This window comes from Lepus europaeus, chromosome 21 (genome assembly GCF_033115175.1).
Source record: "Lepus europaeus isolate LE1 chromosome 21, mLepTim1.pri, whole genome shotgun sequence".
NCBI lineage: Eukaryota > Metazoa > Chordata > Mammalia > Lagomorpha > Leporidae > Lepus > Lepus europaeus.
In genome coordinates this window covers 9,332,392-9,354,812 of record NC_084847.1, presented here as the reverse complement: position 1 = coordinate 9,354,812, position 22,421 = coordinate 9,332,392, and the positions used below count along the sequence as shown (strand labels likewise).

Genomic DNA, 22,421 nt, shown 5'->3' with positions numbered 1-22,421 from the left:
GCTTTGGCCTGGCCCAGCCCTGGCTGTTGACGCTGTCTGGAGAGTGAACCAGCCGATGGAAGATCTGTCTCTCCCTCTCTGCCACTCTGCTTTTCCAATAAATAAGCATTTTTAAAAAGTAAGGTTTTGCTCAATTTGACTGCATGGGTGGGGAATCCACGCCTGTGGCAGATTGGCAGATGGAGCCTCCCTTGAGGGACAGTGGGGAAAGGACGCGCCAGCCATGAGCAGGCTTAGGACAGCAGGGCCCGGAGGCTGGGCTGAGATGCTGTGTGACTGTGTGAGTGACTGCTCTGTCTGGTGAGCAGTGGGCTGATGCCTGCCCGCTCGCTCGCAGGGCTGTTGTGGGACTGAATGAGTTAATCCACGGGTGTGCCTTGAGCAGGGCCTGGGGTGTTCTGACCCCAGGGTCTCTCTGCCTCCTAGGTGGACAAGGAGCACTCTTTGGTCAGCACTGGTTCTCCTTCCTCGTGTGTGTGTGTCCTCTCCTACTTGGGAGCTGGGCTCCCTCTGGTTGGCCCTGGAGCTGTAACTGGATTCCTAGCCTCCAGGGAGCTGAAGGGCCTTTTTCTTTGCCTGTAATGAACCTGAAAGGCAGAGTTAGAGACAGAGCTGGCGCTGCGGCATAGCAGGTAGGGCCACTGCTTGCAGGGCCGGCATCCCATATGGGCGCTGGTTCAAGTCCCGGCTGCTCCACTTCCAAGCCAGCTCTCTGCTATGGCCTGGGAGAGGCAGAGACGCACGGCAGGGGGAGATGGGGGGGGGGGTTGGAGGAGGAGGTGGAGAGATGGGCACCAGCCCAGAGCCAAGAGGCAGGGACTCAAACCACGTCTCACACGTGGGTGACAGGAACCCAAGTAGGTGAGCCACCTGCTGCTGCTTCCCAGCTGGAGCGGAGCAGAGCTGGGACTGGAACCCAGGCACCCAGCCGACCTCAGTGGTTTCCCGAAGCGGCTACAGTCCTCCCCGCACTGGGACCCACAGACCTAGAGCATGCTGGTGGCGGCTCAGGGACGTGAGTGTCCCCGTGCCCTGGGGCCGCGCGGCCTCTAGAGTGGCCCGGGTTTTGTTCAAGTCCAAGCCTTGCTGTCCTCTGCCCTGAGATGCCCCACTTCGGAGGCTTGGGCAGGCCAGCCGCCTCCTCCCTTCCCGAAGCTGAACCGGCTTGTGCCGCCCCCTCCCTCGTCCCTGCCTCCTGGGTGGGGCGCTGACAGCTCAACAGTGGCTTCTGATTGGCTGGGACTTGGTCTGGAGCCCCCTCCTCCCCTCCCGACGTCCTGGGCTGGGCGAGGGGATGGAGGCTGAGCGCTCCTCGTGGGGTCTCAGAGCTCCATTCCGGGCCGGGCAGAGCTCCTCTGGGGCGTGAGGCTGGTGCGGGGGTGCCTCGGGCCGGCCGGGCTGGGGTGATGCCGGCGCCCGTGGGGCTTCTGGCTCTGGTCCTGCTTGGGACGATGGCAGGAAGGACTTCGGGGAGTAAGTAGAACCTGTGCTTTCTCTTGGGTTCTATCCTGGTTCTGTCTGGCATGGGAGGCTGGGGAAGCCCAGATCCCTCCAGCAGGGAGGGAGGCGGTACCCAAACCTGCTGTCCCCAAACCCTGCCACCCTCAGTTTTTCTTGTCCTGGGGGAAACCGCTCCTCGCTGGAGCCCTCATTTCTTATTCAAGTCTCCTGGGACCTGAGGCAGGGTGGGGTTTGGGGGAGGGGCGCTGCGGAGACCGGATTTCAGACTCTGGGGGTGGAGGGTTGGTTTCTGGACTGGCCGAGCCAGAGCGTTGAGTTAGCTGGTGTCCCAGGTCCAGTTGCGGTGTGGGAAGACGCTAAGAGCCTGTGACACTGGGGCACACGGGGACAGGAACTTGGAAATGACCTTGGTCTTGCTGTGGGTCGAGTAAAGCACAAACGCGCCACAGGGTTCACACTCCTGGTAGACGGGCTGAAAAATGTTTAAGGTGAAAATAATTTTCACAGCATGCTTTACTTAACCCCGTGTAATCAGTACAACAAGTATTAACGTCAGATAGTTCTGCCTTCTGTGAAATCCGGTTTGTATTTTTTCTACTTGGAGTACATTTAGATTTGGACAATCAGTTTTCCTCTTTAGACTCTACAGGGCGCCTGTAACGCCCTGGCCAGCCTTGGGATAATGGGGCGAGGGTCCCGTAGTCACTGCAAGCCGGGGTGAGGGACGACAGCCCCACAGGCGGTCGCGGGCTTGTGAAATCTAAGGCAACCACAGGCAGGACTCGAAATTCAACCTACAGCAGGGTCCTCTCATGTGGCCCCCAAGTGTTATAAATATCCACAGGGCTCCTGGCGGGAGAAAGTTCCCCAGCCCCGCTTTAAAGTTGTTCAGTATGTTGGAAAGTTTCTCCTGAACTCCGCCCACCTGCCAGGTGCTTCCAACCTCAGGTGCTGGTTGTGTTTGAGTGCAAGGGGAGGGTCTGGGCGCTTTAAGTGGCCGCGTTGCAGCCTGGAGGGCCCGGGCTCATTAGTCCACGCAGGACGAATGGCCGAGTGAGCAGCCGTCAGAGACAGCTGAGCCGAGGCTGGGCTGCAGGTCCCTCCCTGGTCACCGCTCTCAGCATGCGGAGTGCCCCCCTCCCAGGCCCATTTGTTAGGAATCTGGAGCTTTGCAGCCTTTGCCTGAACAGGGGAGGATAGAGGCTTAACCCCCGGCAGGTGGAAGCTGCTTTGCCCCAAGAGGCTGCTCTGGGGGCAAGAGGCGGATCCTGGTGCTTGGGCATGAATAGGTTAATAGCACCGCTTGCCCAGCATCGAGTTGAAGGCATGCTGGAAGGGAACCTGGCGAGGCCTGATGTTTTCTAAGTGTGGTTTTATCCACTGCTATTCTACGTGAATGCACTTAAAGGATGCCTTTGTCAGATGAGGTCAAAATAGAGGAAAAAGCCCTGCCCATGCCGGGCCGTGCCCTGTGGTTCCCGAGGGTCTGAGCGAGGCGGTGGGAGTGCACTCTCCCCGCCTGGGGCGGGGAGGTGGTTGATTTCCAGGGATTCCAGAGGCTGGAGCCCACCCTCCCTAATCCTGCACGGTGGGGTGGGGGGTGGGAGCATGGCCATGGTGAGAGTGCAGAGGGCTGAAGATGGGTGCCTGGCACACGGTGACCGGAGATGACCCAGACACGTCCCTGGAAGGAGGGACAAGTCAGACTTGGAAGCAGGTCCCGGTTCCCTCGCCCCTGCAGTGGGCAGGGCTGTGCCCTGGGGAGCTGGACTGCCTGGGTTCAAACCCCAGGCCCCGCCACGGATGAGCTGGGTGTCCCTGGGTGGTCCCTCAAGGTCTCAGGGTCTTAGTCTGTAAAATGGGGGTGATAGCAGCACCTGCTTTGGGGGTTGCTGGGGAGTTGGAATGAGTTGAATCTGGAGTGCCTTGAGTGCCGTGTGTTAATTGCGTCATTCACTCATTCAATCATTCGATACATCTTGTCAGTCTACTGGGGAAGCAGCTGTTAGTCAAGGTGATAGAGAGCGTTAAAGAAGACAGTTCAAAGAATGGAATCGCTACCATTTTGCGGGGCTTAGGAAGAGCATAAGGGGATCGGACAGAGGCACAGAAATGGGACCTACAATGGACGGGGTGGGGGGTGTCTAGGGTGGCCCCCTGGACAGAGGGTTCTGCTGAGGCTGTTGCCAGAAGCTGCTAATGAGCCTGGGCTACTACTCGTTCCTGCCTGGCCAGTTTATCAGAGAACAGGTTGATGCGAGGAAGCACGGTTGTTCTAGAGGCTAATGGGGGTGGGGAGGGGCAGAATCAGGTGTCTTCCTTTGTGTTGCTAATTAGCAGGTGTGTTTTTTTGTTTTGTTTTTGTTTTTTTAATTTTTGACAGGCAGAGTGGACAGTGAGAGAGAGACAGAGAGAAAGGTCTTCCTTTTGCCGTTGGTTCACCCTCCAATGGCCGCCGCGGCTGGCGCGCTGCAGCCGGCGCACCGCGCTGATCCGATGGCAGGAGCCAGGTGCTTCTCCTGGTCTCCCATGGTGTGCAGGGCCCAAGGACTTGGGCCATCTTCCACTGCACTCCCGGGCCACAGCAGAGAGCTGGCCTGGAAGAGGGGCAACCGGGACAGAATCCGGCTCCCCGACTGGGACTAGAACCTGGTGTGCCGGCACCGCTAGGCTGAGGATTAGCCTATTGAGCCGGCCAGCAGGTGTGGTTTTTAAAGGCTGGGCGGGGCTGGGGGAGCCCGGCGGGCTCAGCTGCGGAGCTGCAGGGTTTATAGCAGGGGTCGCTAAGCGTTTTCCTGTCGTCAGCACCTGGAGTTCTGATTTTTTTTTTTTTTTGGTTTGTTTTCTATAAAGATTTATTTACTTGAAAGGCACAGAGGGAGGGAGAGATGGAAGGGAGAGGTCTTCCGTCCACTGGTTGACTCCCCACATGGCCGTAACGGCCGGGGCTGGGCGAGGGTCAAGTGAGGAGCAGGAACTTCATCCCGGTCTCCCACGTGGGTGCAGGGCCCAGGCACTAGCATCATCTTCTGCTCTCCAGGTGCATTGTGGGGAGCTGGGTGGGAAGCAGAGCAGCCGGGACTCCAGCTGATGCTCACGTGGGATGCCATTGTCACAGGCGGGGCTTAACCAGCTACCGCCGTCCCCCACGTGGATGTGTGTGACCACAGCTCTGGCTGCTGGGTGGGGATGAGTCTGAGACACGGTCAGGCAGGAGAGGGTGTGGCTTTGCCCAGAGCCTGGGCTTTTGCCCAGGTCAGTTGTCATGGAGACAGACAGTGGAGCTGGCCAGTACCGGGTTCTTTGCCACTAGAGAGGTATCGGGGGTGGATCAGAGAATAGCGAGTGGAGGGTGCAGGCATTTTATTGAGATGGCAAAGGTACACGCTCGGAGGGGGGCGGCCCCGTGTCCCAGCTGAGGGTGACCTCTCATGGGCTGCTCAGTGAAAGGGAAGGTGCCCTCCAGTAAAGGCAGGGGTGCTCAGGCTTTTCTGGGAGGTGGGTGGAGCTTTCCTGGACCTTGGCCCTGCCCCTCTCACGTTTCCTGCCTTGGCGGCAGGTGTGTCAGGTAGGAGAGCTGGAAAGTTCTGGGTCAGCCTCCGTGCCCCCAGGTGCTGTGAGCTGGGTTCAGGCAGGGGCTCTGTGTATCTCCAGAAGCAGAGGGGCAAAGAGGTAACAGGAACTGCCCGCAGGTGCTCGGCCACCCTGGCTCAGAGCAGGGAGGGAAGGAGGTCTTGGCAGATCGCACTGATGCGTTGGACTTGGGAGTGGTGATGGGACAAAGGGTGGACGTGGGAGAGGCAGGGAGATGCGTTCCGGCTCTGGGACATTTGGCATTGTCTCTTCTCCCCGGTCTCCTGGACCCTCCCTTGTCCTCTTGTACCAGCAGGCCAGTGGTCCCCAGGGTGGGCTTGTCCCTTGCCTCTGCCTAATGTCACCCTGGTTCAATCGGGTTTGTGATTTCAGAAACTGAAGATTCGTCGGGGGGACAGGCGGCCTCCTGCATGACAGGGTGTGCGGGTGAGTCTCCACGACCCAGCTGGGCTGGGGGTGGGGTGGGTGCACTGGGGTGGAGTGGGCTCGCTACCACGGGTGATTGGGGTGGCCCCTGAGGGCCTGGGCCATGGGCGGGAGGGGAGGAAGAGAGTAAGTGAGCCCCGCCATCCCAGTCCCCGCGGTGCGGGCCCCCCGGGGTTACCGCTCTGGCCAGGTGCTGCCCTTGGCCTCTTGGGTGGAACAGAGGAAGGATCCTGGGGGGGGGTTGGACTCTGGAGAGAAGGAAGCTCCCTGGGGGCTGGGGGTGTGGCTGTGTCTCGGGAAATTGGACTTGAAATGGACTCAGTCCAAAGAGCACAGTGTGAGGGGGCGGGTGGGGGAGGAGGAGCCTGGACCCCAGGCTTCTCCACTGGATAGAAGGTTCCAGAATTAGGGCTCTGCGCTCTGAGGTCAGCTCTTCTCCAGAGCACCTGCTTCCCCCCCCCCCCCCCCCCCCCCCGGCCAGGCACAGCCTTGGCTCCTACAGAGTTTGCAGTAACAGCTCCCCCACCCCCACCCGATGTCTGTCCGACTCTCGGGAAGGAGTCAGACTGCCCAGATGTGACCCTGGCTGTGTGTCCACAGCTACGTCCCCTACCCTCTCTGAGCCTTAGCTGCCGCTTTGGTAAAATGGGGAAAATAAAGGATACTTGCTTCGGAACTGGTCGTGCGGTTCAGTGCGTGAACGTAAACATATGTCAGTGGTTGGCTGCTGGGGGGCGGTTTTGCCCCACCCCATCCCGCACTTGGCACTGTCGGCAGACTTCTCTGGTCCTCACACTGGGCTGCATTACTGGCGGCTATTGGCAGAGGCTAGGCGTGCTGCCAAACCTCTCCATGGCACACCGTGGACACCCACAGCGGGGTGCTAGCCCATGGAGTCCATGGTGCTGAGAAGGTGTGGCCAGTACAAAGCGCTCCGTGATGGCCCAGCCCATGGTCACATGGTCATGTTGAGTACTTACTGTTGTTGTGTGTATTTACTCGTTCACCCTCGGGCTGTGCACTGCCCAGCCTTCCCCCAGGGGCCTGGCTGGGGAGATGGAACAGGGGGCAAGGGCACCCAGATAGTCAAGATGGGATTGAGGTACCAGAGGGTGCCAGGTTGCCACGGTGAGCTGGTGCTTCTGTGTGCTCTCCAGGGTCTACTGGACCCCACCTCCCTGTGGGCACCAGATACATCTATGGCTTTGCCACCAACACCAGCACCGGCCTGCAGGGGGCCCCCGTGGAGGGCAGTGGCCTCGGTCTCCAAGGCTTGGCGGAGATCGACGTGATTGGCCCGTGCCAGATGCTTCTACGGGTGAGTGTCTCCGGGCAATGGGGAGATGACGTTGGCACTGATCTTGGCTGCTGCGGGGAGGGCCGGAGGGAAGCCACAGTCCCCACGGTGCCAGTCTGTCTGCTACACAGGTTTTCTGAGGAATCTCATACTCAACAAGTGAGGGCTAGGGATAGGAATAGGAAAAATGGTGTCACAGTGGTGGTAGAATATGGTGCCATCTCCTACAGTGATCCAGTGGTGTGGTGCTGGGGTTGAGGAAGCTGTGTGTGTGTGAGTGTGTGCATACGTGGGAAGGGGGGTTTATTTATTTTTTAAAGATTTATGTTATTTAAAAGAGTTATACAGAGAGAAGGAGAGGCAGAGAGAGAGAGAGAGAGAGAGAGAGAGAGGTCTTCCATCTGTTGGTTCACTCCCCAATTGGCCACAATGGCCGGAGCTGCACTGATCCGAAGCCAGGAGCTTCTTCCAGGTCTCACATGCAGGTGCAGGGGCCCAAGGACTTGAGCCATCTTCTGTTGCTTTCCCAGGCCACAGCAGAGTGGGATTGGAAGTGTAGCAGCCGGGACTCGAATTGGTGACCATATGGGATGCTGGCACTGAAGGCAGTGGCTTTACCCGCTACACCACAGTGCCAGCCCGGAGAGGGGTTTCATTAGAGTGAGAAGAGACTTAAGATGGGGACAAGGTGTGTCATGGGGAGGATGGAGGGTGAGCCTGCAGGTGCAAAGGCAAACTAAGTCTGTGCTTGAGGCCAAGGGACAGCGTGGGGTGGAGAACGAGGCCTGGATGGGGCCTACAGGCCTGCCCTGGCCTCCTGCCCACTGGAAGGGCCTGGTCCACAGGCTCCAGTTCAAGGTGCGTGCTCAGGTGCAGTGGTGTTGGTCTGGCAAATCTTGAGCTAGATTCAGCTGGTGGTCACAGGTTTCTTTTCATCAAGGTTTTCCCAAAGCTCCCCACGTGCCTGCTCGTGGAAATGCCCGCCCATTCTCCTCTGTCCCATTTCCAGTGACTGCCGTGTTCCCTGGGTCATCCCTCCCACTGCTGGCAAATGGCCTGTTAGTGTCCGCCAAGGTCTAGTCTTGTGAAGCATTTTTGAACTGACTGGAGCGCCTCCTGACAATAGTTTTTCAGAACTGTTTTGTTGTGTTTTCATGTAGACCACAGGATGGGGCCTTTCACGGGGTGACTGAGCTGCCTCTGAATTCTGAAACTGTCCAAAATGCCCGTGCTCTAATCAGAGCTGCCACTGAATTGGAGTCTTGGCCATCTTTTCACATCCATCAAAACACTAATGGGCTTTCTCCCCCTGCGGGCCGGTTTTCACAAAGCAAACTGTGCACTGCTACAGTTGAACTCATTGGTTCTCTTTGGTTTTAGCATTTAAGAAGAGCTGATGATGCCAAGTGGTGGCTTATTTCAATGATTTTTTGGTGAAAATGGAGTTTTCATAGCCACTTGAGGTCATCTAATCATGGATTTTTAACATGCAAAGAGTAAAAATCCTAAGGACTCGGAACAGTGAATTTTAACTGGACCCACTGTGTGGCTACTGCCAGAGTAAGAAACAAGAGATGACTCAGCCCCATCTCTCCTGACCCCTTCTCCTGGGGGAACTACCACCTGCCTTCTGTCACCATAGATGAGTTTTGCCTTTTTTTTTTTTTTAAAGATGTATTTTATTTATTTGAAAGACAGAGAGGTAGAAACAGAGAGCGAGGTCTTCCATCTGTTGGTTCACTCCCCAGATGGCCACACGGCCAGAGCCGCACCGATCTGAAGCCAGGAGCTTCTTCCGGGTCTCCCACGCTAGTGCAGGGGTCCAAGGACTTGGGCCATCTTGTGCTGCTTTCCCAGGCCATGGCAGAGAGCTGGATTGGAAGAGGAGCAGCCGGGACTAAAACTGGTGCCCATATGGGATGTCGGTGCTTCAGGCCAGGGCGTTAACCCTGGGCGCCGGCCCCTGACTTTCTTTTAAATAGAATTAACCAAGATGTTCTTCGTGTTGAACTTTTTTTTTTTTTTTTTTTTTTTAGGTTTATTTGTTTGAAAGGTAAAGTTAGAGACACCCACAGAGAGAGAGAGGGGTCCCTCATGTGCTGGTTCACTCCTCAAATGGCTGCAATGGCCAGGGCTGGGCCAGGTCAAAGGCAGACCCTGGAGCTCCATCCAGGTCTCCCACACAGCAGCAGGGCCCCAAATACTTGGCCATCTTCTGCTGCTTTCCCACGTGCATTAGCAGGGAGCTGGATCAGAGGTGGAGCAGCCAGGACTGGAACTGGCGCCCATATGGGATGCCGGCACTGCAGGCTGTGGCTTAACCTGCTGTGCCACAGCGCCGGCCCCTGTGCTGAACTTATTATTTTCTTTTCCTACTGTGGTGAGATACACATAACGTGGGGTGGGCATTCAGTGCAGGGCTTATGTCACATTTGGGGTTCCCACACCCCCTATAGGAGTGCCTGGTCCGAGTTCTGGCTCTTCCGCTTCTGATGGAGCTTCTTGCTAACATGCGTCCTGGAAGGCAGCAGGTGATGGCTACGGGGCTTGGGGCCCTGCCATGCACGTGGGAGACCTGGATGGGGTTTTGGGCGTGCTCTGTGTGTACTGTGTAGTCCCAGGAACCCCTGAAGCAGGCTTCCAGGGTCTTGGTTGGCAGCATGAGAGCTTTGCAGACCAACAGCAAGGGGCTGTGGGAGCTTGGCTGTTTGAGTCCTTGTCCCCTGGAGAAGTTCAGCGTCTGCCACCAGGAACTAGAACCTTCTGTGCAAGGAAAGGGGGCTCTGCTCAGCCCCCACACTGGGCCACTCCCCAGAACTCCTTTGTGGGTGGGGGTGCTGGGGAGGGGTGCTGGGCCGTCCCTGGCTCACTCTGCTTTCTGCTTCAGCTCCGGGACTTCCGGGTGACGTCCATCCTGGGGTCTGAAGCGCGGCTTCTGCAGGACTCGCAGAGTTTGGGGTAAGACGCTGGCCCTGGGGTGGGGGCGGGAGCCCCATCCCCTGCCTGTGGCTGCCAGGCTCTGGCTACACGGAGACGGGAAAACCCAGCGGTGACCCCTCCAGTACACAGACGCCACCTGCACCAAAGCTCAAAGGGGGCTTCGTCTCGTGGCCTTGGCCTTGCCAAGCGCCTGGAGCAGACGCTCGGGGCTGCCAGAGCGCGGGGGGCCTTGAGTGACCCCCAGCAGCAGCAGGGGCCCTCGCCCCGCCTTCCTCAGCTCTCACCGGTGCCCGAGTCACACCTGGGCCACCATTCTTGAGGACCTTCGGGAAGACGGCGGGTGTGGGGCTGTCGAGCGAGCCCACCGAAGCCTGTCCCTTCCTCCCCTCCCCCACTCTGCCCAGACAGAGGAGACCCGGGTCCTCTCCCACCGCCCCCATTGGTGACCTAGCCTGGAATTCTCCCTGCACTGCCTTTCCCAGGACTTGCCTGCCCGTGCCTCGTGGCCCCCAGCTCGGGGCAGCCTGGAGACAACCCCATCTCCGATTCCTCTTCCTTTTTATTGCAAATTCATTTGTTGGAAAAAAAATAAAGGCTTTGTGCAGGGGTGCTGGGTGGGGGCCGCTGTCCAGGGGCAGATGGCTCCCTGCTGAAAGGCCAGGGAGGGTCCCTGCAAGGGGCCATTGTGCCTGCTCCTCATCAGAAATGCCAAGTGGGGGCTGGGGGCTGGCAGGCCCTTGAGGCCAGACTGACATTAGCATTTCTCTTGCCTGGCTGGGAGCTGCCATCCTGGAGGCCCCCAGACCCCAGATGAAGCTGGGGGGTGGGGAGACGGGCACAGGGACCCCTTGGGGTGGCGAGCTTCTGCCTGGCTTGCTGCTGGCTGGGGCCTTCACGTTGGAGCACCTGTCTTCTCCCTCTGTGTGGGGTGGGGGGCTTCCCCTCCCCCAGCTCCCACCCCCTGCATCCTGCGCCGCTGGAGACCCGGACTTTCCCTCTGGTGAGGCCGGCAGAGAGGCACTGGCCGAGTTCTGGTGCCAGCACCTTCCCTGAGTTGCCATCTGTCCTCCTCTGGGTCCTGTGGCTGGCGGCTCTGTGGATGGCCCGGGTGGGAGAGAAGGTCTCCCTTCACCATTTGCCCTGGGCTGACGTCGGAGACGGGGTGAGCTCCCCACAACAGTGTCCCCTTCACAGAGGAAGGAAGGAGCCGTGTGGCCAAGGCAGGGGCCAGCAGGCTATTTTTTAAAAATTTTTATTTATTTTTTGACAGGCAGAGTGGACAGTGAGAGAGAGAGAGAGAGACAGAGAGAAAGGTCTTCCTTTTTCCGTTGGTTCACCCCCCAATGGCCACTGCGGCCAGCGTACTGCGCTGATCCGAAGCCAGGAGCCAGGTGCTTCTCCTGGTCTCCCATGGGGTGCAGGGCCCAAGCACTTGGGCCATCCTGCACTGCACTCCCGGGCCACAGCAGAGAGCTGGCCTGGAAGAGGGGCAACCGGGACAGAATCCGGCTCCCCGACCGGGACTAGAACCCGGTGTGCCAGCGCCACAGGCGGAGGATTAGCCTATTGACCAAGGCTGTTTTTTTTTTTTTTTTTTAAAAGGTTTGTTTATTTGAAAGTCAGAGTTATACAGAGAGAGGAGAGGTAGAGAGAGAGGTCTTCCATCCGATGGTTCACTCCCCAGATGGCCGCAATGGCCGGAGCTGTGCCGATCCGAAGTCAGGAGCCAGGAGCTTCTTCCAGGTCTCCCACGCAGGTGCAGGGACCCAAGGACTTGGGCCATCTCCTACTGCTTTCCCAGGCCACAGCAGAGAGCTGGATCAGAAGTGGAGCAGCCTGGACTAGAACCGGCGCCCATTTGGGATCCCAGGGCGTTTAACTTGGTGTGCCACAGCACCGGCAGGCTATCTTTAGAACAGACAAATGGGCCTGGGGAAGGGGTGGGGGAGGGGATAGTTTGCAGCCATGGCTGTTGGGGTGTGGTGAGGATGGGGTGTGGTGTGGACGCCTCCTGTCCCGTCTGTGATCAGGGTCCTGGGGGGCGGCTAGCAGCCCCCCAGCTCCATTTCCAGACTCTGTCTCAGGCAGGTGATGGGGTCGGGAGTGTAAGGTGTCCGGCGCGTAACAGATCTCCCCAGGGAGATGAATCGATTAATTCACACGCTTTTATTGGGGTTCCGCTCCCAGGCGAGGTTCACGGGTCCCAACAGAACGGGGGCTGGAGAAGTCGCGCGTCAGAGGTTGGGAGGGCTCCTTTTATAGATTCAGGGCATGGGGGTTAAAGGTTGAGGCGGGTCTGATCCTCTTTGGTTGACCTTTAGGCACCCGCAGGGACCTTGACAAGGACTTTTCCCCGGAAGTGCGGGTAGGAACTTTCCATTCCCGGAACTATAGATCTCTCCTCCATGCGGATCCCAAAGCTACCAGGGAGAGCCCCCTCCCTGCAGCTGTGGGCTTTCCCGTGTTTTCAGCTCAAGGTGATGTAGGCTGGCAGGTGGATGAATTCGATTAGATTTGTGAGTTGGGAGACCACGCCCTCCACCGGGCATGTGATCTCCTGCCCCTACCGGGCCCCACCTGTATGCCCACCTGCCAATCAGGCTATGTGACCACTCCCCTTGGCAAGTGAATAACCGGTCTGGAACACAGTGGGCCCTTCCCTTTTTTTTCACTCCCCCCCCCCCCCATTGTCCTTTGTGGCTCTTGCTGTCCTTGCCTTCAAGGCGCGAGGCCTCCGGCCGCCCCCTCTCTCTGCGCTCTGTCCTGTGCTAAGCTGCTTGTGGCTGTTCATAGCCAAACGCTTGGTGCTCGCGGCTCCCGGCCTGTTCTCGGCTTGGTACAGACCCCAACTTAATTTCTAGACTTGTGTTTCTCCCTTGGATAGAGGCTTTTGTCTCCCATGCATTTCCCTCACTGAATAAAACTTAGCACATTTGCCTGGTCTATCTGAGCCAGTATTCAGAATTCTTCAAGAGCTCACACAGCTTATTAAATTCAGAAATATTAACAAGCAGAACGGTTTCAGAGAACCCAGTACCCCCAAACAGTGTGTATGGGGTGCATGACCTGAGCGCCTTCACCTCCTGTCTGGGGTGAGGGAGCACCTAGGCAGGGCGGGCGGCCTCTGGGGGCCCGGCCTGCTGTTCCTTGCACTTGACTCGTGTACTTGGAACTGTTGCCCCTGCTGGTGACTGTGCTCCTCCAGAGCGACCTCATGAGGGGGCTTCCCCTTGGGGGCTGACCTGCAGGAGGGCAGGGTGCAGAGGCCCCCACCCAACCCCTGTCCTCCACCGCCTCCTGCAGCGCCACCCTGGGCCACCACCCACTGCGCTTCGTCCTGCGTGCTGGGCGCGTGGCCCACCTGTGTCCCCATCGAGACGAGCCACGCTGGGCGCTGAATGTGAAGCGGGCGATGCTGAGTGTCCTGCAGGGCCACCCAGGTGCCCACAGCCCCGAGACCCTGGAGGAGGTGAGGCCAAGCCTGGGGGGGAGGTGGGGGTGGGCTGGGCGGCAGAGGCTGAGGGGTCCTCTCCTGCCTGCCCGCCCAGGTGGACGTCCTGGGCCGGTGTCCCACCACGTACCAGCGCCATGGGCACCTGCTCCTCAAGACCAAGGACCTGGCTCGGTGTTCCCTGCGCAGGGTGCGCGCCTCCCTGGCTTCCCAGGCTGTGCCAGGAGGGGTGAGTGCTGGGCCAGCCCTCCCCTCCCCTCCTCGCCCCGCCCCTCCCCTCCCTTCCCCTCCCCATGGGTCCCTGCTCCCTGAAGATGGAAGTGACAAGTATGTGTGGTGAGTGTAAGTATGAGAAGGTCGTTACTGACGTAACTTCATCAGCAGGGGCCGGCTTGGAGGCGGCGGCAGGCCCACACCTGCTCGGCTGCTGCCAGTGTCCCGTGCTTGTCACTCCCCTGGGGTTCCTGGCCTCTCGCCTCCCATCGCCTGTGCTGGGGCTGCTGTTGAGATCAGAGGGAGGGGCCTGGGAGTCGTCCTGTGGCCCAGGCACCACCTTGGGTCTGGCGGCTGCGGGTTTGGGGTGGGGGTCCGCCCCAGCCGGGCCCTGTCCTGAGGCTCCCCTCTGCTTTGCCCTAGCAGCCCGGCCTGGCCTCCAGCCTCAGCTGCCTCCAGAGCTTCCAGGCGGGCGCCCTGCAGGAGGCGTCCTGTGAGGAGCTGCACTCCGTGGTGCCGCTCTCCGAGAGGGCGGCCGGGGTGCACACCCGCACCCTGTCCTCGCTGGTCCTGCTGAGCCAGGCGCCTCGCGATCCGGCTGCCCCAGGTGATTGTGACCTTGTCCATGGCTGCTGCTGCCTTGGCTGTAGTGTGAGAGGGGGCGTGGGGTCCTCAGGGGAGCCTCCCAGCCTGGGCGCCCTGGCGCCGTTTGTGAATGTGGGCCACAGTCTGCCTCTTCTAGAACTTTCTCCGGGCCCTGTCTGCTGCTGGGGCTTGGTGTTGTCTCCTCCCCCTGGGCTGCCCTCAGTGAGGGCGAACCCCTCAGTTCCAGTGTTGGTGGGAGGATTTGCCGCGAGCTCCGCGACCCCTCGGGCTGCCCATTTTGGGAGCAGACAAATCTCTTGGTTTTCTGGCAGGTTTCTGTTAAGACCCCTGGAACTTGGCTCTCTGTTACTGGTTTCCATGGAAACAAGCAAGGGAGTCCCCGACTGTGAGAAAGAAATGTTTTCCTTTGAATTAAAAAACAATTAGGCCTTGGCCGGCACCGCGGCTCACTAGGCTAATCCTCCGCCTTGTGGCGCCGGCACATCGGGTTCTAGTCCCGGTCGGGGCACCAGATTCTGTCCCGGTTGCCCCTCTTCCAGGCCAGCTCTCTGCTGTGGCCCGGGAGTGCAGTGCAGGATGGCCCAAGTGCTTGGGCCCTGCACCCCATGGGAGACCAGGAGAAGCACCTGGCTCCTGCCATCGGATCAGCGCAGTGCGCCGGCCGCAGCGCGCCTACCGCGGCGGCCATTGGAGGGTGAACCAACGGCAAAAGGAAGACTTTTCTCTCTGTCTCTCACTGTCCACTCTGCCTGTCCAAAAAAAAAAAAAAAAAAAAAAGGCCGGCGCCGTGGCTTAACAGGCTAATCCTCCGCCTTGTGGCGCCGGCACATCGGGTTCTAGTCCCGGTCGGGGCACCAGATTCTGTCCCGGTTGCCCCTCTTCCAGGCCAGCTCTCTGCTTTGGCCCGGGAGTGCAGTGGAGGATGGCCCAAGTCCTTGGGCCCTGCACCTGCATGGGAGACCAGGAGAAGCACCTGGCTCCTGGCTTCGGATCAGCATGATGCGCCGGCTGCAGCGGCCATTGGAGGGTGAACCAAAAGCAAAAAGGAAGACCTTTCTCTCTGTCTCTCTCTCTCACTATCCACTCTGCCTGTCAGAAAACAAAAAACAAAACAAAACAAAAACAGTTAGCTGTTTTTAAATGCAGAGAAACACAGAAAGACACACACATGCACACACAATCTTCCATCCACTGGTTCACTCCCCAAATGCTTTTTAGAATAGCCAGGGCTGGGTTAGGCCAGAGCCAGGAGCTCCATCTGGGTCTCCCACATAGGTGGCAGGGGCCAAGCGATTGAGCCACCCGAGGGAGAAGCAGAGCCCAGGAGTTGGGGACTGAAGGCCTGGGGCTTCCCAGCATCCCCTCAGGGTCCTCGGCCCTGCTCCCTCACCGCCCTCACCTGGCCGTGGGCAGGCATCTGTGTTTGTTGGGACCTTGTGGCTTCCCGGGGGGTGGGACGAGCTTTTCATTTTACTGTCAGCAGCATTGTTGAGACCCAAGTCGGGCACCCTGGGGTTGATCCGTGCACAGTGTAGGGCGCAGGCGTGGGTGGCGTGGCACCGCAGGTTAAACCGCCGCTTCGGATGCCTGTGTTTCAGTCTTGGGTGCTTGACAGTTGTTTTCTTTTTAAAGATTCTTTTTGTTTGACATTCTGCCTTTCAAATAGAGAGAGAGAGAGAGAGAGATCTTTCATTTGCTGGTCCTCTCTCCAAATGGCCACAACAGCCAGGGCTGGGGCAGATTGAAGCCAAGACCTTGGAACTCCATCCGGGTCTCCCATATGGGTGACAGGGGCCCAAGCACTTGGTCCGTCCTCTGCTGCTCTCCAGGCGCATTAGTAGGGAGCTGGGTGGGAAGTGGAGCAGCCAGGTCTCGAACCGCTGCTCCGACGTGGTATGCCGGTTGCAGGAGTTGGCTCCACCCACTGTGCAGCAACGCCCCCACCTCCCCTCCGCTGCTTCTGATCACGCTGCCCATTAATTGCCTCTGAGCAGGTGATGGCTCAAGTACTTGGGTGCCTGCCACTCGTGTCGGAGACCTGGGTGGAGCTCCTGGCTCCCGGCTTTGGCCTGGCCCAGCCCTGGCTGTTGTGGACACTGGGGAAGTGAACCAACAGATGGAAGAGCCCTCTGTCTCTTCCTCTTTCCATCACTCTGCTTAGCAAATCATAAATCTTTGTTAAACATCACGTGATTCAGTGTCGTGTCTGGGACACTCAGAGACGTCACCTGCAGAACATTTTCGTTGCTCCTAGAAGAAACCTTGTCCCCATTAGCATCGCCCCATGCTCCTTCCCTGCACCCCCAGGTGCTGGCCACCACCAGTCCTCTGCATGTGTGTGTGTTTTAAGAATTACTCTTGGGCCTGTGGTGTGGTGTAGAGGGTTAAGCCACCACCTGCAGTGCCGGCATCCTGTCTGGGTACCATGTCAAGTCCTGGCTGCTCCACTTCTGATCCAGCTCTCTGCTATGGCCTGGGAAAGCAGTAGAGGATGGCCTGAGTGCTGGGGCACCTGCCACCCGTGTGGGAGACCTGGATGAAGCTCTTGGCTTTGGCCTGGCCCAGCCCTGGCCATTGCAGCCATTGGGGGAGAGAATCAGTGGGTGGAAGATTCTCTCTCTATAACTCTGATTTTCAGAAATTTTTTAAAAAGGTTATTCATTGATTTGAAGGGGGGAGTGACACAGAAATTGAAACAGATCTTCCATCTGCTGGTTCACTCCCCAAATGGCTGCAATGGCCAGGGCTGGGCCAGGCTGAAGCCAGGATCCTAGAGCTCCATCCGGGTCTCCCATGCAGTGGCAGGGGCCTAAGGACTTGAGCCATCTTCCGCTGCTTTCCCTGCCTGTGAGATGGGCGCTGGATCAGAGGCGAAGCAGTGGGAGTTCAAACTGGTGCCCATATGGGATGCCAGCATTGCAGGCTGTGGGTTTTCCTGTCACATGCCATGACACCAGCCCCGTAAACTTACTTTGAATTCCGTTTTTCTATGCACTTCTTGGAGTCTCTGCAGAGGCTGCTGTGTGTGCAGGCGGTCTGGTTTTTATTGCGATGTGGATGCGTGTTTACGTCGTACGCTTGTCCGCATCTCGCTTGCTTTAGGCTTGGGGTCTTTCTGTTGCCGGGCGCATCCAGCTGGCCCGGTGCTGTTGGAGGCTCGGCCCCCTGGTGTGAGCAGGCTTCCGTTGACTTGACTGTGCCCATTGATGGGTCCTTGGGCTGTTTCCTGTCTTCTGTCGCCAGCTGCGATGCTGTTGATACTTTCCTACCCGCACCGCTCCCCCTCCCCTGCTGTCCCAGATGTGCTGTTGGTGGGGTCTGGACGCAGCTCCCAGGTAGCCTTCTGTGTCACTGAAGCTTTCTCCCCTGTGGTCACCCCCTCTACTGTCCCCCTCCCAGATCCAGATGACGCAGACGGTGGGCACGGGACCCCACGCAGCCTGCTGTATGAGTGGGAGGAGACCCCGGCCCAGGCCACGGTGGCATCAGTGGCCGAGTTGGTGAGGAAGCTGTGTGTGGCTCAGAGCGTGAGCTTTGAGGTGAGTGGTTTCTCCAGCCTCGGCGGGGTCTGGCGTGGGACCCCCTCCTCTTGCTGCCTGATCCCCGTAGAGCTTAGGAAGGGCAGTGGAAGCCTTGCATCTGGTAAGGGATGTAGCTGGGCTGTGGCAGCCTGGGGTTCATGGCGTGGGTGAGCGGCGCCTGGGGCCGGATCGCTCCTTGTCTTGTCTGTGTGTGTGTTGGGGCAGGGGGCTGTCAGGTGTGTTGTGGGGCGTGTGGCAGCGTCCTTGGCCTCTGCTTGATGCCAGCATCAGTCACGGCAGTCGGATGTCCCCGCCGAGTCCCTACTCTGTCCCTGGCTGTGGCTCTGCTGAGTGTCTTTGACGGACAGAAGCCACACGTCGGGCCCGCTGGCCCCTGCTGCTTCTCCCCTGGCAGGTGCTCTGTGGGCCTGGGTCTCCCTCCTGGAGACCGGCCGTGCAGCCCCAGAGCACACCTTGCAGCCGCCCTGGAAAGGAAGCGAGTTATTCCCGGGTGGGGGTGGGCTGGGGGTGGGAGACGTCCCGGGCCACGAGGTGCAGTACTGAGGCTCCGATTCCTGGCATCGAGCAGCTCTTGCCGGGTTGCCTGGGGGACGGGCTTCGTGGACTTGAGCCCGAGATGCCTTTGCCCTTGCCATTGACTGTGGGCAGGAAACAGAATTTGTGTTTCAGTCCAATAACAAAACCAGGGCTGAATGAATGCTTCATGGAGGGCACATCCCAGGCCGAGACCCCTGGAGCTAACAGCGTGGGGGGCCCTGGGGGTGGCTGGGGCCATCAGTCAGAGCAGAGGAGGCAGGCGTCCGTCCGGCAGTGTGGGTGGGAGACGCAGGGTGAGCCGGCTGCCAGGCTCCTCCTGGCTGCCAGCCGGGGTGTCTGGGGGAGGGGCAGCACGGTTACAACCGTGACCGGGTGTTCCAAGAATGGGGAGCCCTAATCACAAGCAGGCACTTGCTAAGCTGCGACTGTGTACAGCCACGTTTTAGGGATAGCACGGACGGGGGTGTGCCAAAATGGATGTGTGGTGAAGCGGTTTCATTTCCAGAAATCCTGTAAGCCGGTCATTAATTAATTAATTAACGAGGCCATTGTTACGAGTGAGGTTCACTCCAGTGAAAGGCAGTAGGTCCTCAGGACCGCCCCTGCCTACTTGTTCTGGTGGTGTTCCTGGCTGTGTGTGGTGGAGGTGGCTACGGCGTGTTTCTGCAGGGATACCTCTTGGCGACCTGGGAGTGGTCACCATGGAGACCGGCAAGCACCCCTGGCCAGGGCTTTGTTTTTTTCTTTTTTGGCCATGGATGACGGACACTGGTTAGCTAGGGCAGGCCTCTGGTGCAGTGTGGTTAATACACACTTGTGACACCTGTGTCCTCTGTCGCTGGGCCTGGGCCTGTGTGCTGGCTCTGATTCCGGCTTCTGGCCAGCGTGCACCCTGGGAGGCAGCACGTGGTGGCTTGAGCACTTGGTTCCCTGCTACCCACATGGGAGGCCTGGGTTGCGTTCCCACCTCCTGGCTTTGGCCTGATCCAACCTCAGCTGTTGCGGGCACTTGGGGAGTGAATCTGCAGATGGGCTCTGTCTTTTTTTACTTTTCAAGTAAATACAAAAAAGGCAGGACAAGTATTTTTTTTATAGATTTATTTTATTTATTTGAAAGACTGAGTTACAGAGAGAGAGAGGGACAGAGAGAAAGGTCTTCCATCCACTGGTTCACACCCCAAAGGCTGGAACAGCCAGAGCTGAGCCAATCCGGAGCTTTGAGCCAGGAGTGTCTTCCAGGTCTCCCATGGGGCTTCAGGGGCCCAGGTACGTGGGCCATCCTCCGCTGCTTTCCCAGGCACATCAGCAGGGAGCTGGATTGGAAGTGGAGCAGTCAGGACTCGAACCGGCGCCCGTATGAGATGCCAGTGCCACAGGCTGGGGCTTTAACCCACTGTGCCATAGCACCAGCCCCGCCACGGCAAGTTTTAACAAGCGTGGGTGTAGGAGCTGGGTAGCCCAGCTTCAGATCTGGCCTGGGCTGTTCAGCGTGGCCCTGGCCCCTGCCTTAAATTTTCTGCGGGTCACTTTCCCTCCGTGTCGTTGAGGAAGACGGCAGTCCCTCTTAGGGCGTGTGAGGCTAAGATGCTGTGGTGATGTCAGGGGCTTAGAACAGTGCCCAGCGCACAGAAAAGTTCCCGGCCGAGTAGCTCATGGGCTTGCAGTGACCACTGTGTCCCTGCTTGTGGAAGTAGGGGTGGCAGGTGCCTGTCCCAGGTGTCTGGGAGAAGGCTTGCGCCTGTTGCCTCCACCGAGCAGTCCTCCTGGCTCTGCCTCTCTCATCCCTTATTGAGATTCTTCTCTCCTTGCTGGAGGGGAAACCAGGAGGGGCCGCCCACGTTCCCCTCTGCCATGCTTGCTGCTGAGGCTACTGCTTGTGGCTAAAGACCCCCCCAGAGAGGGCATATGGTCCTGGCTGGCGGCGTTGAGCCCTGAGACCCCTGGCTAAGGCCGAGAGGAGGGAGGGAGCAGCGGGCTTGGAGCTGCGGCTGCACAGCTGCCGCCCAAGGTGGGGGTGATCAGGCGTTGGATGCCAGGCGTGGTGAGGGCCAGTGGGGACGGTGGCCTGCAGCCTGCATAGGGGGCTGGCCACGTGTCCTGGAGACGACACTGCAGGCCCTGCCTGTGGAGGGTGCTCCTTGGAAGGTTGCCTGGACTGCGGGAGGCAGGGACACCCGTGGACAGGCCGTGCTGGCTGACGGGGTACTGAGACCCAGCTGCACGGGGGCGCACTCGGTCAAGGCTGGGTGGAGCTGAGGAGGTCCAGGGTCCAGGCTGCCAGGCCACACCCACAGGCCCGCGGCTGGAGGCGGCTGCTGGCTCGGCTTTGATCTCGGCGCTCTTTCGGTGGCTTTGGGTGGAGGCAGTGGCAGTGAACCTGGGGCTAAGGGGACACTAGCAGAGGGGTGGCCCAGTGGCTGGTCCAGCATCTCCCGAGACCCTAGGGGCACCCACTCTCAATGGTGTCTCTTGTTTCTCTGTGGGTTTTGGGAGCGCTGGGCAAATGTACTTAGCATCATTGTTAATAATCCTGAAGATTTTTCATTAGAAATCTTGGGAAAAATTGCTGCCTTACCAACCAGGTGAACTATGCTAATACTCAGTAGCTACGATAGCAGCCGGCAGTGCTGAGATCTGGAGAGATGGGAAAGCCCACAGATGCAGATACCTCATCTAATATTTCACTGCCAGATCCCAGTGCTGGGCGTGGCACGTAGCAGGTGCTCGGGAAGTGTGTGTTCAGTGGAAGGGTAAGGATGGCCCAACCTGTGTGATGAAGGCTGGGGGCTCAAGGGAGAAGCAGGACACGCAGCCTCATCTTACGGGGTCTCGGGACCTTAGGAGAAGGTGCTGGCATTATTCCCGCTTGTCCCTGGGGTGCCTGGAGCCTGGGGATAGGTAGATGACCTTGGGGGTTCTCATGCCACCCTCTCCGATCCCAGGCCTCGGAGCTATTCCTGACGCTGGTGTCTGAGCTGCAGGGTCTGGCTGCCCCCGAGCTGGTGGATCTCTGGCGCAGCTCGTCCTCGAGGTGTCCAGGCCACTGGTAAGGGCTCTCCGCGTGGTGGGAGGGGCGTGGGCGCGCCTGGGTGGTCTTGGCGCTGTGCCAGGTCCCCGCCAAGGGGTGGATGCCGCTGTCTCCCCTTGTCCCTGTGACTCGGCCTTGGCCTTCAGACTTGTGTGCCAACAAGGCGCTGAAGCGGGGAGATTAAGTGAGGTTCCCACGGGCCAGCCCCGGCCTGCAGGGGTGGGGCGGGAGGCGGGTGGATGAAGGCAGCCTTTGTTCTCTGTCCTGGAGGAGCACCTCTGCCGGCTGGAGTTGGTATTGCAGTCACCCTGGCGCTCCTTCTGTGAGCAGGAAAGTCTGGGGAGGGGCGTGCTGGGTGGGATGGGGTCCCGCCCCCCAGACCTGCAGAGCTAGAGAGCAGAGACCCCCCGCAGCCCAGTGGGCAGAGCCTGAGCGTGACCCCCGGGAGCCCCGGGCTGTGCAGGGGGTTCCAGGTTCCCGGGAGATGCACTCCAGCCTCTGGTGTCAGATCCGAGTGGGAGTCTTTGCTGTGGGCTTCCCTGGTCTTGGGTGCAGAACGGGAATGGAGCTAGTGGACGATCTTAGGCTCACAGTGACCCGGGCGCTGGTGCGAAACCTCGCACGTTAGATTTGAGCTGCCTGGGTTTGGACTGGGGTGCTGCCATCCCGCTGCTGAGGTCCCAGGCCCCAGAGGGTCCCCTCGGCTGTGTGAGTGCGGGCACGTCCCTGCTGCTCCTGTCTGGGCCTGGTTTGCTCCCGGGACGGTGGGAGATGCGGGGAGGGGAGACCCGCAGGCTCGCGGAGCGCGTGGGTCACCTAGGCGATGGTCTCAGGCAGCCGCTGGCGGCCGCCCTGCCCTCCTGTGGCACCGAGCCCTGCGTGCGCCTCATGACGGAGCTCATCGTCGCCGGGGAGGTGGAGGCCGAGGAGGCAGAGGCGTGGCTCCGGTCGCTGGCCTTCATCTCGCAGCCCACAGATGCCATGGTCCACATGCTGCTCGTGAGTGCCCTCCCCACCCTGCTGCTGATGGGACGGGGCGGGGGCGGGGGTGGGGCAACCTGCTCTTGCCTTGGCTGGGCTTGCGGACCTCAGGGTGCTGCATGGGGTTCGAGGCAGGCTTTGATGGTGGAGGCGTGGCCTCGTGCCTCCCGCCTGGGCATGTGGCGCGTTGTCACTGTGCCTGTTTGCTACCGTGTGGGGAGGACAGGGAACAGGCACCTTGCAGCCGGAGTTGAGGAGCAGAGCGGGGTTTCCTTTGAAGGCCACTCCCCCGGAGTCTGGCACAAAATCTAAGCGTATTGGCGCTGCTGCTGCCGTCTGTAACAA

The 22,421-nt window shown here is 59.4% G+C and overlaps 1 protein-coding gene across 1 annotated transcript in view; it reads left to right on the top strand.

The window, feature by feature from the left end:
- The first annotated feature begins 1,406 nt into the window (after positions 1-1,406).
- Positions 1,407-22,421, top strand: part of LOC133751072 (uncharacterized) — a 121,387-nt gene continuing 100,372 nt past the window's right edge. The window contains exons 1-10 of the mRNA XM_062180953.1: positions 1,407-1,473; positions 5,428-5,481; positions 6,639-6,799; positions 9,666-9,736; positions 13,022-13,187; positions 13,267-13,398; positions 13,806-13,989; positions 17,388-17,527; positions 21,010-21,113; positions 21,929-22,094. Of these exons, the coding sequence (XP_062036937.1) occupies positions 1,407-1,473; positions 5,428-5,481; positions 6,639-6,799; positions 9,666-9,736; positions 13,022-13,187; positions 13,267-13,398; positions 13,806-13,989; positions 17,388-17,527; positions 21,010-21,113; positions 21,929-22,094 (1,245 nt within the window). The remainder of the gene's footprint in view (positions 1,474-5,427; positions 5,482-6,638; positions 6,800-9,665; positions 9,737-13,021; positions 13,188-13,266; positions 13,399-13,805; positions 13,990-17,387; positions 17,528-21,009; positions 21,114-21,928; positions 22,095-22,421) is intronic.